Source organism: Schistosoma haematobium, chromosome 2 (assembly GCF_000699445.3).
Source record: "Schistosoma haematobium chromosome 2, whole genome shotgun sequence".
Classification (NCBI taxonomy): domain Eukaryota; kingdom Metazoa; phylum Platyhelminthes; class Trematoda; order Strigeidida; family Schistosomatidae; genus Schistosoma; species Schistosoma haematobium.
The window spans coordinates 3,979,821-3,998,388 of NC_067197.1; the positions used below are offsets into that span (position 1 = coordinate 3,979,821).

Below are 18,568 nucleotides of genomic sequence, written 5' to 3' on the forward strand. Positions count from 1 at the left end.
CCCATCACATGCGAGCAATATTTCTAAGACATCTGTGATCAAATACTAGTAGCTTATGAGTATCTTCTACTCTTAATGGCCACGTTTTGCAGCTGTGAAGTAGAAAAGAACGAACTGCCACGCAGTATACTCATCCTAGAGAGATGTTAGATAATTTTAATATTCATAATTAAATAATCTCTTGAACATTTACATACTTATAATTAGTCAATACAACTAACCTGTAATGTTTCTGTATAATATTGTACATTTTCAGATATATGAGCTAAGATACATGGTTGAATTTGATTGCCAGTTATTGCTTCACGTAATAAATAAGTAAGTGAAGAATCATGATATGGTAATTGTCGTCGACCAGTTAATAAAGCTAATAAAACACTACCAATACCAGATAAAGAAAGAGCTTTTGAAAGTGTTCTATATTCTATAGACTTTAATTCTTGACTAAGATTAGTTGTACAATTGGACAGTGAATCTTCTGAAGTTGAAAATTTTGAAACATTATTACTATCACTAGAAGTAGGAGAATGGGAATTAGTAGTATTGTTAGTGTTTTCATTTTTATTGAATTTTGAATGATTATTGAAATTTGAATTATTTTCTGCTTCAACACATTTGTTTACATGAATTGAATGTTGTCCATATCTTCCACAACCCAAATCAAGGAAATGAAATTTTGTTCTACCACCGGAAACTAGTTGATCAATAGAAATAACATATATTATACATAATGAATAAGAAATGTATTGTAAATTAAGTTTGTTTGTTATTTGTCTAATCTAGACACGATTATCATGATATAATGACAAATAGAAATACTTATTACATACTGACAAAAGCTAGCTAGGATTTTTCTTGACTTCCAAAATCTTCAGTCACTCAGTCAGTAACAACGAAGAACTTCGTACGCACGTACATCAGTTCGAGTTGCCACACCACATTAGCATAGAGGTGTAGTGGTCGATTCAAATCCCGTAGTAGTAGAGGTAATAAGAGTATAAGCAGTAATCGGGCAGATTAGTGTTTGGAGATGTTACTTAAAGAGTATAATACAGTGAAATAAATTTGAGAGGAGAAAGAAAAGAGACAAGGAGGAATAAGGAGATCAAAATTTGGGAGAACACAAAGAGTAGATGCACCTGCGCCATTGCAAACGATTTTGAGCCATGTCATTCAGGGTCTCTAACCATCGGTTGCTATCATCTCGCGGTCCCCAACCAGGTAGTCTACACCTACCAACATGACTCAGACCAATTGTCAGTGACTTCATGGACTTGTGCCATGTTTTGGTTTGGCCGCCCCTAGCTTTCTTCCGACCTACTCCTATACCACTGAACATCGCACGTCGAGGCAGTCGGTCGTTGGGCATACGTAACACATGTCCAAGATATGTAAAGTGAGCCAAGGGTTTGATTAAATCAGACTTCGTAATGGTTAGATTAGGCATACAACGGTTAAAGACGACATTTTAAATTTGAAAGAAGTCAAGGTCATCTCAAGAATGTACACATCCGTTCGTATTGTTCAGAAATCCATATATTTTTAAAATTTTCCATGAAACAGAACGTAGTTGTCTGTGTCTACGCGATAAATTAGCAACTGATTATTCCGGAAATAATTGTTAATACAGTTAAAATACAGACACAAAATATGTTGAGTACGAGACGGCCGTCCAATGCTTCCAGGTTTTCAATGGTCGTCTAACACTGATCGATTCATGATCAATCAAAAACTCAACAGTTTCCATAACCCTATACTGAAGATTATATATATACTATGCCTCATCCTACAAACAGTACACTGTAACTCTACATACACTTATAAAACAAAAACATGAGAACAATCCTATCCTGAAGCAAAACTCTTGAAGTCCTCCATATTTTTGTTATAAAAATTAAACTACTTAATAGTAAGCAAAAATATTAAACAAAAAATAAACGGCAATTTCGTTAGTGGCTAGCAAAGAAATTCAAAATCCCTCGTTTCATCTGATGTTGTACGATGTATCTTAGTGTTAATATTCACACTGAAGCCTAAGCCGACATCTACTGCCAACCATCAAAAGTAATCATAAACATAAATATTAACTTACTACTCATTTCACTGCTGTTATTCTCTAATTTACATTGATATAAATGTAATGTAAATAACATATGTGATAGACCGGATAAATGATTACAATTATGTACTGTACGATTTGATAATGCTGTATCAAGTAGATAAGCGGCTTTTTCAGCTGTTGATGCACGTAATTCACATAGATGTGATAATTTATCAATCATATGAGCAGAAATTGTTTGCGCCTTTTCATAATTTGTTCCCAGACTAATTTTATTCATGAATGATGATGGTGATGATGATGAAGTTGAATTCTTCTGTTGCATTGGTCTATTTGCTGTTTGTAAATAATGACTTGGTGATTTATCAGAATATTCTTCATCATCTGAAATAAATGATAATTACAATTGATATAAGATTTTATCTGTAGTGAGATGATAACAGATAACATGCTTATCAAGTGCTGAATATTATCTGAATCCTAGTAACTAAGTTTCACTATAACCATTAGTCTATATTTTCCGTCTTGAAATGATCATTAGTAATTACTCTAAAAATCTAAGTTGATAGTCAATTAAGTGAATTTTGAACAAAAGGAAAAAATTGCCCAAGTATTGATTGGCTCACGTTTATGTCATAGTTTTACCTTATCTAAACTAATAATAAATACGCTTCAACTTTGAGATGATGCTCCCACGAATGTCTTCGTCAGCATGTTCTAACAACAAGTGTAAACTGCAGACCCCCAATCAACCACCCAATGGGATGAAGAATAGCTAAGTAAAGTGGAAGAAAAACGATACACCTAATGATGACTGATGCACATTACAGGATACGCATATACCAACACGTCATAGAGGACCAAAAGATGAAACTACAAAGGATACTCATGTCAGAACATTTGGAAATCTTGACAACAGCTATCGAGATATCATACAGAGGACAATACCTTTGTTGGGGACGTTAGATCCCCAGAACTCACTTGGGAAAGGACCTAATTTTGTAATTTTATTTAGAAAATTTGAATTTTTTGTTTTCGTGCTAAAGGCGCTCTTGTCACCTTCATGTCGTATTTCCCACTGGGAAATATCTTAAATGCTATTGGTTCGTTGTGTCTTTTTAGTATGTTACTTGGTAACTTTCCCCAATGACGGTTTTGTACTGTATATATACGTTTTGAATTGTGTTTGTTGTTATCGCTCGTCTCTGGCAGTTTGCAGAATATACTTCCTCATTCCAAGCTTGAACTTCTCCCTCTAGTTAGCGGGGCTGGGACGCACCAATAGCTAGCTTACTGGTCTTTGATCACCGAGTCTTGTGTCTCGTTCGCAGATTAAGTGAATTCGTGATAGCTTGAACCCTAGCAGCCTTCTACAGATACCAGTTTATAATAATAATAATAATAATAATAATAATAATAATCCAATTACACTCACATGATGCTTTTGTATTTGCTAATAAATCACGAAATTCTTCATTTAATCCAGTAATTTCAACAGCTGATATTCTTATAGAAAATCTTGTATTATACCATTGTTTTTGATAATTTAATAATTGATATAACCAACTTATTCCACATGGAATAATACCACATTCCATTGGTGAGTAATCATAACCAATCATTGAATGTGTTTTACCTGAGTGTGGAACAAATATATGCATATATACAATAAATACTGTGGACACTTAGTCATTGAACAAATAACGTTATTCACCGGCTGTCATGGAACTGCATCTTCTAACATCGCTCCATTGCCTTATGGATTAGACCTCTAGGTCAAAGGTTCGGAAGTAGCCTCCTAAGGAAACCACCTACTTCGGTTTAGGTACCTCGGCAATATACCAGCCTTCATACAAATCGAATGATTTGTGTGGTACATATGTATTCGGTGCCTCCTTGTACCGATGTTTATGTGTTTAAATAAATTCGTTGGTTGGTTGAAGTAAAACATTAACACCGTTGGATACCGGCCGGTTCAGTGGTCCAAAGGTTAAGTGTTTGTGTGCGTGACCGACAGGTCCTAGGTTCGAATCTCATGAGGATGCACACTTCTGAGGAGTCCCATACTAGGATGAAACGACCGTCCAGTGCTTCCAGGTTCTCCATGGTGATCTAGCTTTAATTGACTAATGAATTCAATTATTAAATGAACTATCATCGGATATGGAAATCAGTTGGTCCTCAATTATTGACTAACATTTAAACAACAAGTATTATCCTAAATTTTTATCATATCGACAAAAAACACAGTTAAATTCACGTTAAATGAGGTATGTATGTGTGTGTAAGAGAGAGAGAAAGAGAGAAACGAAATGATTGTTTCGCACTGAAAATTGAACGAAAAACTAACAACTGATTGACATTTATTCAGTAGGATTGATTTATCATAACAAGAAGCATTCAATTTAAGATTCATGAACCACATAAATTCACTTGGTATTGTTTTACTTGAATCTTCCCATTGATGTTTAAGACTGAAATTGGTCAATCTCTTATTGGTATTTGTGCAATATGCAATGACGTTTGAAGCGAACGGTACTGGGTTCGAGTCCCAGAGTGAAAATCAACTCGGAGGTGCATTTACATGCAGCTGACGAATCCCGAATGGGACGAAAGGTGTGTCCTGGATTCGACTGCTTTTAATGCTAGTGAACCACATATTTCAATATTTAAGACCGAATGATACCAATAATCACATTTGTAGGTGATTGAAGATAATTGATAGCAGGTTATGCTAGACATAATCTCATGTAAGCTGACACTAATCAGAAATGTTGATCCCTAGCCTTGAGAGCAATTGTACTTTAGGTTTCGAATCCCACGAGAACCATTAGTTCTGCCATATAGAAATTTCTACCGATTACTCCCATCCATCTAGCATTCAAATATAAATTACATATGTTCATCGGTCCAAGTTGCCATACCTCATAAACACAACAAGATGAACACTGGATTCATAGAAGTGGTTAATTCAGTTAATGAGAAAAACACAGACCAACTTACCAGTAGCTTTATGTCCAATAGTTAGTATACAACTATCTTTTCCATTCAACACAGCACATAAAGCATCATTGAGAACCATAGAATAAAACTCTCGCTACAGATCGTATATTTATTTGTTTGAAAAAAAAACAAGAAACGAAAACTTTGAAAATATATTAAATGTGGATTGGTTGAAATCAGACATTAATACCTTCTGGATGTCAACTCAATTGTTTACAGGTTAAGCATTCGCACGCGAGACCGATAGAACCTGGGTTCGAATCCCGCGGGGCAGGATCGTGGATGCTCACTACTGAAGAGTCTTACACTAAGACGAAACGGTTTCCCAGTGCTTCCAGGTTTTCCATGGTGGTTTAGTTTTAATTGACTCATGACCTCAATTATTAAGTTATCTATAGTTTGAACTAATGTTAACGAATGTTTCAATTAAACACTATAGTTTACATATTGACAACTAATCAAAGCAAAGTGACATGGTGAAAACAAAAAATTTGAGTACTTATTGAAACATTGAACATCATCCTACATCTTTTCATTACACTTTCCATTAGTCGATTTCATTAATTCTCTTCGAAGTATACATTTCTTATGTTCACATATCTTTCCTCTTTTCTGTTTGTAATGTTATCGTCTTCCCTAGTGTTTCTCTTTCTTGCTCCGTAATACTGTCGATTTGGACCATTAAAAATTCATGACATGGTTCTGCGTACAATTCTATACATATTCATTATTGATTGGTTGGAGATAACTAGTAACAAGCTACGACCGTTAATATCTGTTAACAGTTTTACTCACCGTCACTATGAATGATATGGGTTCGAATCTTACAAGAAGTGTACACTCCTTCCAAATATACCATAATAAAGAGTTTTGAATTTCATAGCAGCTTGGTCAAACAGGGCTTTATGTTAAATCCTTCCAGTCACCAACTTATATCTAAACATGGTGTACAAGATATTGAGTTACTTAGATTGATGTTCACAATCCAATTTAATCGATAGAATCTAATCAGTATGAAAAGCTTAAATAAACATCATATTTGTCGCTAATCACTACTGGATTAACCGTAAATACCTCAGTCTTACAGGAAGTCATTCGTTACTCGGATATAGCAGTGATAAATTCTCTAAAATGTAAAGCTGAATGAAGCATACTTGAATCCGAGCATCAATTCCCTCAACATTCCAGATAAATCATGTTGACAAACCCAAAATAGCATGAAACCTGAGTCTATGGTTTCCTGTCAACTATCTCTAATCACATCTAAACCTTATCCAAATGGATTCTAAATGTACACAGAAAATACATTACGTATAAAGTTAACACACAATAGATATTTTTTTCTATAGAAAAACAATAACATACTTTCAATGTATCCTGTGTTACAATATTATCAAATTTATAATTTCTTACGACGCCACCAATTCCTCGTCTACGACGTGATGGTGTAGGATCTAACAATGTAATACTTCTTTTATTGTCATCAATTTGAATACAACTTGATGAAGATGAATTCGATGAAAAATCACAAGTACTTTTGTTCACTTTTAAATGTATAGTATTTAAAGGACTATTTGATGAGAATAAACTTCCAACTGTTTTCAATGCTGTTGTAGCTGTTATTGCTAAACCTTGATTATTGTGATTATGATTACGATTATTATATTCTTGATTTATGCAGATAATGACTTTGACCTAGTAAATAAAAGTAATGCATTTTTACAGAATGATTATAATTAAAACAGTAACGGGAATGTTGAATAAATAGGATGTGGCAGGCAATGGAATCTAAGACTCATCTCTAGTCCCATTTGTGATTCGTCAACTGAATGTACCTGCATCCAAGAATTGACATACACTCCACCACTAGAACAGAGTTTGTTCGCTACAAACACCATCATATTATCCACTCAGCAGTTACTGATTACAAATAATCCAAAAGTGAATATCAACTATGGGATACAGGGAAATCCAAATGACTAACATTAAGAAGAAATGAAACGAGAGTCATGGATTCCACTGTTAGCTACATTCCATCTATTCTAAATTGTGTCATAATGATAATATCGAGACAAGCTACACACATGTCAACCGAGACAGATCATATTTCAGTCAAAATGATAACAACTGGATAATTCAATCCAGCCCTCTATCTATAACTTCTATCTGAAGTTTGTGCTGATGATGTCGTTCAGAAGAACAATGAAAGCTCCACGACCAAACCATCCAGCTCAGAGAACAAAACTCCATTAAAATTATCCACCTGAGCTACAAATCTTTTCAACCATCTCAGACAATCCGTACAAACTGCACATATGTCAACCGAGACAGATCAAATTTCAGTCAAAATGATAACAACAAGATTATCGAAATCATTTTAATTCCAATTTTTTATAATAATACTACTAACTAGAGAAAGAAAAGCTAAGTTACTTAAGTTAATAACTGTAGTGCCTTTACTAATTATATTACGAATAACTCATCTATAGGATAGAACTGAGAAAAGCTGATATATTAAAAATCAATTAAAATCGGGAAATGTGACTTATTAAACTCCAACTCAGTGATTGAATAGTACAGTTGCATAGTTAAGAGTTTTAAATAAAACTGAAATAGTTATAGGAATTTGTAGAATTTTAGGTGATATCCTCAAGTTAGTCAGTCGGTCAACAACAACGTAGAACTTCGTACGTACATCAGTTCAAGTTGATATACCACATTAGCACACAAATACAATTGTCCATTCAAATCTCATAGTGGTAAAGGTAGTAGAAGTATAAGCAGTAATTGGGAACATTAGGGTTTGAAGATGTTATTCAAGGAGTATAATTCAGTGAAGCAAATTTGCAACGAGAAAAAAGAAAGGGAGATGAAGAATTCAGAAGATTAGGATTTGAGACAACACAAAGAGTGGATGCACCTGTGCCATTGAAAACGATTTTGAGCCATGTCATTCAAGACCTCTAACAATCAGTTGCAGTCGTCTCGCGGATCCCAAACAAGTAGCCTACACCTATCAATATGGTTCAGTCAACTTATCAGTGACTTCATGGATTTGTGCTATGTTTTAGTTAGGGCACCCCTAACTTTCTTCCAACCTACTCCTACACCATAAAACATCGAACGTCGGGGCAGTCTGTGATTGGGCATACGTAACACATGTCCCAGTCATCTCAACTGACTACGTTTCAATTGGTTTGTCATCCTTACCTAGTACTCGTTTCCTAACAACTTCATTCTTTACTCGGTGGTCCAAGGATGTACGAGCAATGTTTCGAAGACACCTATGATCAAGTACTAGTAACCTACAAATATCCTCTACTCTTACCGGCCATGTTTCACAGCCACGATGTAGGACGAAACGAACTGCTGCACAGTAAACCCGTCCTTTGGTTGGCAGACGGACATCCCGCCTTCGTCATTGGTGACGTAAGTTGACACAAGCCAAACGAAGTTTCTGAATCCGTTCAGAGATTTCATCAGACACCAACCCATTAGAGCTGATCAGACTTCCAAGATAAGTGAAGTTGTCAACGCGTTCGACTACTTCCCTCCCTAAATACTGACTATCTCCTCTACTATGCAGTAATATTTATATGCATATTATGAAATTACTATACCAATCAAGCTAGTATATGAGTCAGTGATTACAGTGGAATAAATAAGCAAAATATGTAAAAATTACAAATTGATAGTGTGATGATAGGTGTAGTAGCTGTGATAAGAATAACGAAGGCTTGAATTTATATTTCACAATGGGAAATACGTCAATAACTTGAATAATATATAGATACTGAAATAACATTCATAAAACCTATAAGATAATGTAATAAGAAGGACTCAAATCATTGAACAGTGAAGCGTATATTTGAAAGACGAAAAAGAGGGAGTGAAGAAAAATAAGCGAACAAAGAGTATCCGGACTACTACAACTTAGGACCAGGCACATATGGGCATCGATCCAAGTTGCCATACCTAATTAGCACAACAAGATGAACACGGAAGTAGTTAATTCAATGGTGGTGATATATAAAAGAAAGATTGCATATAAGGACATAGAACAAAGAATATAGAAAATAATAATAAATAAAATCTTTTATTAAGGTTAATATAGGCAAGAAAAATATAAAGATGAAACCAATTTCTTATGAATATAAAGACTTGGATTATTAGTTCGAATTACTATAACTTCGGCTCTATGTAAGAGACGAGATTGAACCCCATAAGGGAAATTAGTAGGAATAATATAAATTTAATTTAAATAACCTATTTCTATCTATTATATGACTTCTATCGATCAAGTGTGATCGAACAAAGCTGTGTGGTCGATAGAATTCAATCTGCACTAAGACGGACCTGATACATATGACATTGATCACCACCCAGTGATCAATCACTTGTAAAGCTATGCATTGTTTTGACGGTAGCCTTTCCTAACCACGAACGGAAGTATTTACTAACTCGTTGACTCATTTCTCTAGTCGTGCGTCCAAAAAATAAGAAGAATCTAACAGCATAAAATAAATAAATAAATAAAAAGCGCAGTGCTGAAGAGTCCCATACTAAGATGAAACGGCCGTCCAATGCTTCCAGATTTTCCATGGTGGTCTAGCTCCAAATGATTCATGATTTCAACTATTGAAATTACTAAAATCTTCACAAAACCCCTTCTGATAATAATCATCTGCTCACTAGTGACTGACTTCAAGAGGCATTTCCTGAAGTTCTAGTGAGAATCAGTGACCAGTGGAGTTCAACCAAATCTGTTGTGAGATAGTAACTCATTGATGACAATAGTGGATGTGTCGCTCAATTTCGTGGATTAGTTGAAGTTAAACATTAACGCCATTGAATGCCAGTCGGCTCAGTGATCTAGTGGTTAAGCGTTCGCGCACGAGACTTCTAGGTCCTGAGTTGGAATCTCACGAGGTGGGATGATGGATGCGCACTACTGAAGAGCTCCACAGTTAGACGAAACGTCCATCCACTGCTTCCATCTTTTCCACGATGGTCTAGCTTCAATTGAGACTCATGAATTCATGAATTATTAAACAATAGTTCTTTACTTAACTAATAATTCCATAAGAATAATTTAAAAGAATTTCTTTCATTTTCCCAGTCTACATTAGATACTGCCACGTCACAAAGACAACTCATTTTATAATCGAACAAAGCTTAAAAATAAAGTTTTAAAAAAAGGGAAAAACCATTTCTCCATTATCTGGAATTCATATTAATACTCATAAACACAATTTCTCTCTTGAATTTTTGTTTTAATTGCATAACTATTGAACATTGAAATATGTATAAACGAATTTGACTATTAGGTTCATTCCTTTTCAGTCATGACTCATCACTATTTGAATGGATATACATATATAAGTCCCCTCTTCATTCATAAAAACAAAGAAACCCAAAGCAACTGAGTTTTATTAGAAACAAATAACCTAGAAAATAATCTTACTCACTTTTTTCCCCCTCTTCATTATATTTATACTTTCTTTCATAATCATTTAGTAAAGGGGGGGAAATGACTACTTCTACTACTACTACTAATACTAATACTAATACTACTATACAGATTACTGAAAGACAAGAAAAGAAAAGAAATAGAGTCAACCATCCGAATATTTTTGCGCCTGAAACCATTAAGCTGTCTTTTGAATTCTAGTTTAACTAAGTTGAATCATCAATCTAGGTCAATGGATAGGCAAATAAACAAACAAACAAACAAGCAAACATTCAAGAAAATAACAGTAGACGATATACACAAATAATAGTCTGTTAACGTATGAAACCTCTTTTTTTTTGACAGACTGATATATTTCTGTTGGGTTAAGTTGAACATGATAGACTATCCTTTAAATGTGAGTTTAAATGTGTAAAACAATAACATTCAAAGATTGATAGATCTATTTCATGTCTCACTAGAAGATGATATACATCTACAATTGATTGATCACTGGATAGTGATCAATGTCATTTGTGTCAAGTCCTTCTTAGTGCAAATAGAATGCCAAGATTATAGGTACATCTTGCTGATGAGTGCCATATAACATGAAACCTAGGTCCAGAGTTTCCTGTTGACTACCTCCAACCACCATCTTACGATATACATAGGTTGGAAGTTTATAATTAATAGTGCCTAAAAACCAGTATTATATATGATGAAACTACCAAGTGAGTAATGTTTATGACGGTCAGAACCATCATTGATTGAAATAGATTGGATATATTTCAATCCACTGTCAGTTGCAATACATAATTCTAACTGGCATCATACTGAGAGAAAGTTAACAAAGGTCAAAAATGTCATATCATCAACGTATGCTCGTGCACGACCCCATAAGAAAACCATCCGCTTCGATTTGGGCACCCGGACAGTATCCGAGCGCTCACACAAATCAAATGATTTATATGGTGCATATCTATTTGGTACCTCCTTGTAACAATGTTTATGTATTTAAATAAATATATATAAATGCCCAGGAGACTATAAATTCAAATTTTATTCTTATACGAAATTTATATTTATTATCTATTTAAACACATAAACATTGGTACAAGGAGACATAAAACAGATATGCACCACATAAATCATTCGATTTGTGTAGGGGGTGGAATACTGTCCGGGTGCCCAAACTGAAACAGGTGGTTTCCTTAGGAGGCCACGCCCGGAGTCTTTGACCGAAAGGTCTAATCCACAAGGCAATGGAGCAACATAATGAGATGCTGTCCCATTGTAGTCGATGACCAACAATAGGTTCATACGCCATTTGTTCCTTCAGGATACTGGAGCCCATGTGCACTACTGGTTTGCAATCAGGGTTTTCCAACTCCTCTAAGTGAACTCCCTGTGTCCACCAACCCGATTAAAGCGACGGACATTCGCTTTCCGTCCTTTCAGTTTCGTAAACAACAGTAATCCCGCGAGAAGTCAGTGAGTAGGACTTCCCTGTTAGTGGTTGTATGCACATGACTATGTGAGAGTATTTCGAGAGGTAGAGTGGACTCTCCCCACCCTCAACCGTATCAGGGCATTTTGGGGCTTTATGCGAAAGTAGAATCTTAAATAAATATTTTATGTAATGAATAGATTTCTTGAATTTTGTCAACTTTTCATTGATGAATTATTATTTCATTAAATCAACCCATTATCATTTAATCGACCTTGTATTCACTTGGTGAATGAACAAGCATACTTACAAGTTGTATAACATTAACTTAATGTAACCTACAACCGTCTGCCTATTCTGTTACCTATTCGAAAATTGCGCTAGACATTCATAAAGAGTGTATGTGAAATCATTAATCATGTGATGTTCCCAGAAACGAGAAACACGTTATATGGAATTCAGAATATCTTTAGACTATTGCTTCGCAATAAAATAACCTCAAAGTATTGCTATGGAGATGATCAACCTTTTTTCAGTGTTTAGTAAAATTGCAATATTTTCCGATCTTTAGTATTTTTCCGTTCATTTAATGTGTTAGTGTTGTTTAAAACAGTGTAACTTTCATTGGCTACTTCATTTTAATGATCTAAAGCTATCCACACTTGTCTATTGTGAATATAACATTGTAGTGTATCACAACTTCCAAGATGAAGAAAGTAACCAACATGAAAGTTACAGCTCGAAATAAAATCTCTAATGAGAATTATACTCTTATATGTAGAATTCACCTGTCAAATCAACGGAAAACTGTTAGATATTATACACATATTGAACATTAAGATACAGTTGTGCTACAAAATCACGGATATTTACCCCACCCCAAGTGTCGTAACCTATTTATGGAGTACAGTTGTACTGGTTTTTGAGCTATGGTGTTTATGTGTATAAAGCATTATAGATTCTATCTGGTTGCCTAAACTGAAGTATCTGGGGTACATTTCAAACCTACTATCTACTGGTTAGAAGCTAATCTCTTTAATCATATATCTATAAATTATCCTTTAACTTTGATCCTATCTATATTCATAAGGGTGAAGTTTACTAACAATGATTACAATTATACCTCATTTCATGTCAATTCCTTATAAATATCTATATCAAATTCTAAAACAAGAACAACAACAACAACAAAAGAAACGAAAACATCTTCAATACAAAACGAAATGTACACTAACTTTTCCAGTTGAATTTGCATTGACATTTGATCTTGACAAGATAGGTGTAGATGTTGTTGTTGTTGTTGTTGCTGAAGTAGATTTAGTAAATCCTAAATAATTCAATATATCACCGGGTAATATTGGAGGATTAACACGTAGTAAATATGAAAATGTATAAGTATTTTGTTTATTACATAAATGTGTACAACATTGTGAGATTGGAGACGAAGAGGATGATGATGAAGAAAAGGTAGAAGTCATAGGAGATAACAATGATTTTGAATTTATGCTTTGTTCAAATGTCACTGAACGTTTAATCATTTTTTTATTTTGTTTATTTAATAAAGATGATGGTGAAGATGATGATGACGGTGGTGGGGGTGGTGGTGGTGTTGCTGTGAAAGGTGGATGTTTTAAATTGTAGGAATCCTTTTTGAATTTCGATGACATTATGATTTATGATTAAATGTAGATTTAAGTGAACTGGAAGAAAAAAAAGAGAAGGGGAACACAAGGTTAATATGTTAATCGAATTGAACTATAACCGATAGAATACAATGAGATACAATGATAATATACATTAATAAATGTCAATTCTTGTTATAGAGTTAATTAATACTGGTAAAAAGAATTTGAACTATTTTTTGGTTAGCGTTTCTTTTTTAGTGAGTTAGTTTTCTATGGGATGGGATCGCTAACCACATGCCCAACCATCCTCTTTTACCCGAGTTTAGAACCGGTAGTAACTCTAGAAGAGCTACAGGTGGGAAGCATCATCGATGAACAAGGAGGATCAGATACAGATGGAGAGGCGAGGATTGCAAAAGCAATTACAGTATTCTTACCATTGAAGAATGTATGGAATTCAAAATAACTGTCTATCGACCAATATCAAAGTCACAATCTCCAATACGAACGTCAACACAGTTCTACTATACAGAGCTGGAACTTGAAGAACTAATACATTCATCAGCAAGAAGGTATAAGTATTTATAAATAGCTGTTTACGCAAAATACTCAACATCCATTGGCCAGATACCATAAGCAACAACAGCCTACTGTGGGAAAGAACGAACAAGCTTCCAGCTGAAGAGGAAACTAGGGAAAGACGATGGAAATCGATAAGACATGCATTGAGGAAATCACCAAACTGCATAACGAGGCAAGTGCTAAATTGGAATCGTGAAGGGAATGGGAAAAGTGGATGGCCAAAGAACACATTACGTGGGGAAATGGAAGGAGATATGAAAAGTATGAATAGGAACTGGAAAGAACTGGAAATGATTACCCAGGACGGGGTTGGTCGGAGAATGCTAGTGGTTGGCCTATGCCCCTGCACGAGGAGTAACAGGCGTAAGTAAGTAAATAACAATAGAATATAGTTGATGAACTGGTTAATGTTTGGTATTCTTTATAATTTTAATTAAATATTATTTTGTGTCATGATATCTTATGATAAATCAGACGAAGTAGGTCTATATTCAACATTGACTAAATAAATGGATTATATTCACTTAGAACATTGAAGAAAGTGCACTTATATTTACCATGACACACTAGGCAACAAAACAAGTATACAGATCATAATAATGGTGAGACCATAATTTATAGACAACCTTTAAGCGATGTTAAAGTGACCTTTAGAATCTCCATCTACTTACTACAGCTAAATGAGTATTATAAACCTTTGTGAAGGATAAGGTTTATGATTTACAGTTGATGGTTAAGCATAAGGATTAGATTTAGGGTTTTCATCACAAACTAACATGAGGTAAAAATGCCAAGACGCTATTCGAGCCGAAATCCAAGATTTGATTAGTTCGTCCATAAATTATAGTCTCGCCCAGATTCTCATCAATTATGGTCAACCTACAACCTACCATAGATATATGTTTTAATCCAAGTTGCAACACTTAATAATCACTGTAATATTAAATTAATAAGGTATATAGTAAATAAGTAGTATTAATAGTAGTAATATAGTTTGAAAAGAAAGAACAAAATTTATCGAATAATGAGTATGAAATAATCAATATTGAAACTTAAAATTAAGATAAGTATGTATGAATACGTTTGCCATGTTACGACTAATCTGAACATACATTATCAACCGATGACTTCAACGATCTTTCACAGATTGAAATCATGTGTCAATTGAAGCTAGACCACCATGGAAAACCTGGAAGCACTGGACGGCCGTTTCGTCCTAGTACGGGACTCCTCAGCAGTGCGCATCCACGATCCCACACCCAACGAGATTCTAACCCAGGACCTATCAGTCTCGCGCCAAGCGCTTAACCAACTAGACCACTGAGTTGGCATCCAATTGTGTTCAATGATCTTTACCAATCAGTACGGTTGTATAATCTAACATTTATATTCAATAATCCAAAGCGTACAAAAAATCTTATCTTATATATTTTACATCAAGTAAATAATCTCCAAATAGTAGAAGTAATTACATCTATGAATTCGGTATTCATTTTGTTGTGCTAATGAGGTGTGGCAACTTGAACCAATGCATATATGTGCCTGGTTCTACGTTATAGCTGACTGATTGACTGACTGACTGACTGACTGAGAAAGATCTATAATTTTGTCGATTATTGAGATTAGAGGGGAACAATAGAACAAGTAACTAAATTTCTGACGGTTGGATAACGTTATTGAAAAAACATCACTTTTTAATAATATACCCATGCTATTCAAAAAGATGTGCTGAATATCTATATCCCGGGGTTTGAATCTCACGAGTCACGGATCATGAATACACAGTGCTGAGGAATCCCATACTAGGATGAAACAACCATCCGGTACTTCCAAAATTTCCCATGGTGATCTAGCTTCAATTAACTCATGAATCCAACTATTGAAATATAAATATCTTTTTCTGAATATTTGACTTGGGTAAGTTACGTGAAATTTAATATCCCTCATTTAATACAATGTATACATTTATGCATTATATATAATGATATATATATTCAATGTTCAATTACATTGTTTCAACATTGAATACTTCATATTTTCAGTATTATTTAAATAGAATGACAGTTCGATACACATTCAATTGAATGTTAAATAAATAAATTATTTATTGCCTGTATATCTGTGTGTTCCTGTGTGTGTGTGTGTGTGTAAGAGAGTTAACTGTGTTTCTCCCTACAATGTCATTAAATTGTCTCTTTGTTCTTTGTTTGTTTTCAAATCCAGAAAGGTTACTACATTAGTTGTGGATAGATTGTAGATTGGAAAAGTCAATGAATGTAACCTTTTTTAAAGTCCAGTTTTGTCATTGTTTGAAATGATCTTTTTTTTGTGGATTTTAACTAATTGTTTAGTATAACTGAAATACTTACACAATATTATGATATAGTAAGTAAAAAAAATAACCCCATCTAACGAATAACGAGTTCATAGTACACCCAGTAAACGGTTTAGTGATTATTATGAATCAATGGTCTAGCTTGAATAGTTCTCTGAAGTTTGGGATGACGGATATTGGATTCAGGTGTCAGTAAGAGTGGTAACATTTGAATTCAAGTGCATTCACACTAAAAAGTTTCACATAATTAGTCAAACAGTTTTAAGGGACATAAGACATAGTTTACACATGCATCCACTATCTTCTCGTCCCCAAATGCCCTGGTACAGCCGAAAGCGGAGAGAGTCAGCTCTCCCACTCGAAATGCTCTCACATGACCACGTGCATACAACCACTGTCTGGGAAGTCCTACTCACTGCCTTCTCGTGGCATTACCGTTGTTTACCAAATTGAGTGAATTAAAAGCGAATGCTTGGGGCTGAGTTGGTGGATACAGAGAGTCCATCTAGAGGAGCCTATCGCTAGTTACCAGCCACCATGGTACTGCATCTCCTTACGTTGCTCAACTGCCCTGTGGATTAGACCTTTAAGTTGAAGGTTGGGGATGTGGCCTCCTAAGAAAACCACCTGTTTCAGTTTAAGCACGCGGGCAGTATCCCAGATCCCACACAAATCTATTTGGTGCCTTCTTGTACCAATGTTTATGTGTTTAAATAAATAAATACTATCTTCTCAGTACACCGAGAGAGGAAATTCTTGAGATGAAAAGCAGACAAGTCAAGCAAATAAACTTAAACAACCGAACTCTGAACACATAAGTGATGAAATAAGGGAAATCAACGAATGATATGATAAGATAATCTAGAATTTTATGGAAGATATCAACTAGGTATATCTACACCATTGTAATTAATATCAAGTTCTTAATAGGACAAAAAGTGGAAACTTGAATTTCATTATTATTTAAATCAATTACCGTAAAATGTATTAGCAAAGTCATGTGTTGAGAATATCATTCCCACTCCCCACTATTCCCCTGAACAGTTTAGATATCAGTCAGTCAGTCAGTAACAACGTAGAACTTTGTACGTACGTACATCAGTTCAAGTTGCCATACCACATTAGTACAGAGATGCAGTTGTCGATATAATTTCTCTGACTAGGACCTAAGTGAGATAGATTAACCTAACAACGAGGCAAAATAAATGTTTATTAAATTACAATATACATCTATTACATGGATTACCATTTACATTGAATTATTTTTTCTGGTTGGCGTTTTTTTGTAACGAGTTAGTTTTCTACGGGATGGGGTCGTTATTCCCATGGCCAACTCTCGTCATTTAGCCGGGCTTGGGACCGGGAGTAACAGGCGTAAGTAAGTAAGTAAGTAACCATTTACATATGTGAAAACTTAGTTAAATATATAGTTCTGTTAATTAATCTCAACTAACTACAGTAATAACTACAAAGCTCACAATAGAATTGTGAGAGTTTTTATGTAAATTATGTAGAAAATGACAACCAATATTACATACATACTTAATTATGCAGTGGTGCCTTAATGAGTAAAGTACTCGGCTCTGAATAAAACGATAAATATCATTATTTCCATTCAATTTGAAATGATTTGGATTATCCTGTTGTTATCATTTTGACTGAAATTTGATTTGTATCGGTTGATATATGTGCAGTTTGTACGAATCGTCTTGATATTATCATTATGACACAATTTAGAATACATAGAATGTAACTAGCAGTGGAATCCATGACTCTCGTTTCATTTCTTCTTGATGTTAGTCATTTGGTTTTCCCTGTATCCCATAGTTGATATTCACTTTTGGATTATTTGTAATCAGTAACTGCTGAGTGGTTAATATGATGGTGTTTGTAGCGAACAAACTCTGTTCTAGTGGTGGAGTGTATGTCAATTCTTGGATGCAGGTACATTCAGCTGACGAATCACAAATATGACAGTAGACGAGTCTTAGATTCCATTGCTAACCACATCTCATCTACTTCGTCCTGATTATTGTTATCATGATTATGATTATTATTACTATTATTT

At 34.6% G+C, this 18,568-nt stretch overlaps 1 protein-coding gene across 1 annotated transcript in view; it reads right to left on the reverse strand.

The window, feature by feature from the left end:
* Positions 1–18,568, reverse strand: part of MS3_00000223 (uncharacterized protein) — an 88,300-nt gene that overhangs the window by 22,177 nt on the left and 47,555 nt on the right. Inside the window, exons 2-7 of the mRNA XM_051208071.1 lie at positions 13,194–13,658; positions 6,428–6,757; positions 5,063–5,156; positions 3,495–3,695; positions 2,093–2,443; positions 222–694 (exon numbers count right to left, since the gene is read on the reverse strand). Coding sequence (XP_051067293.1) covers positions 222–694; positions 2,093–2,443; positions 3,495–3,695; positions 5,063–5,156; positions 6,428–6,757; positions 13,194–13,625 — 1,881 coding nt within the window. The 5' untranslated portion in view covers positions 13,626–13,658. The remainder of the gene's footprint in view (positions 1–221; positions 695–2,092; positions 2,444–3,494; positions 3,696–5,062; positions 5,157–6,427; positions 6,758–13,193; positions 13,659–18,568) is intronic.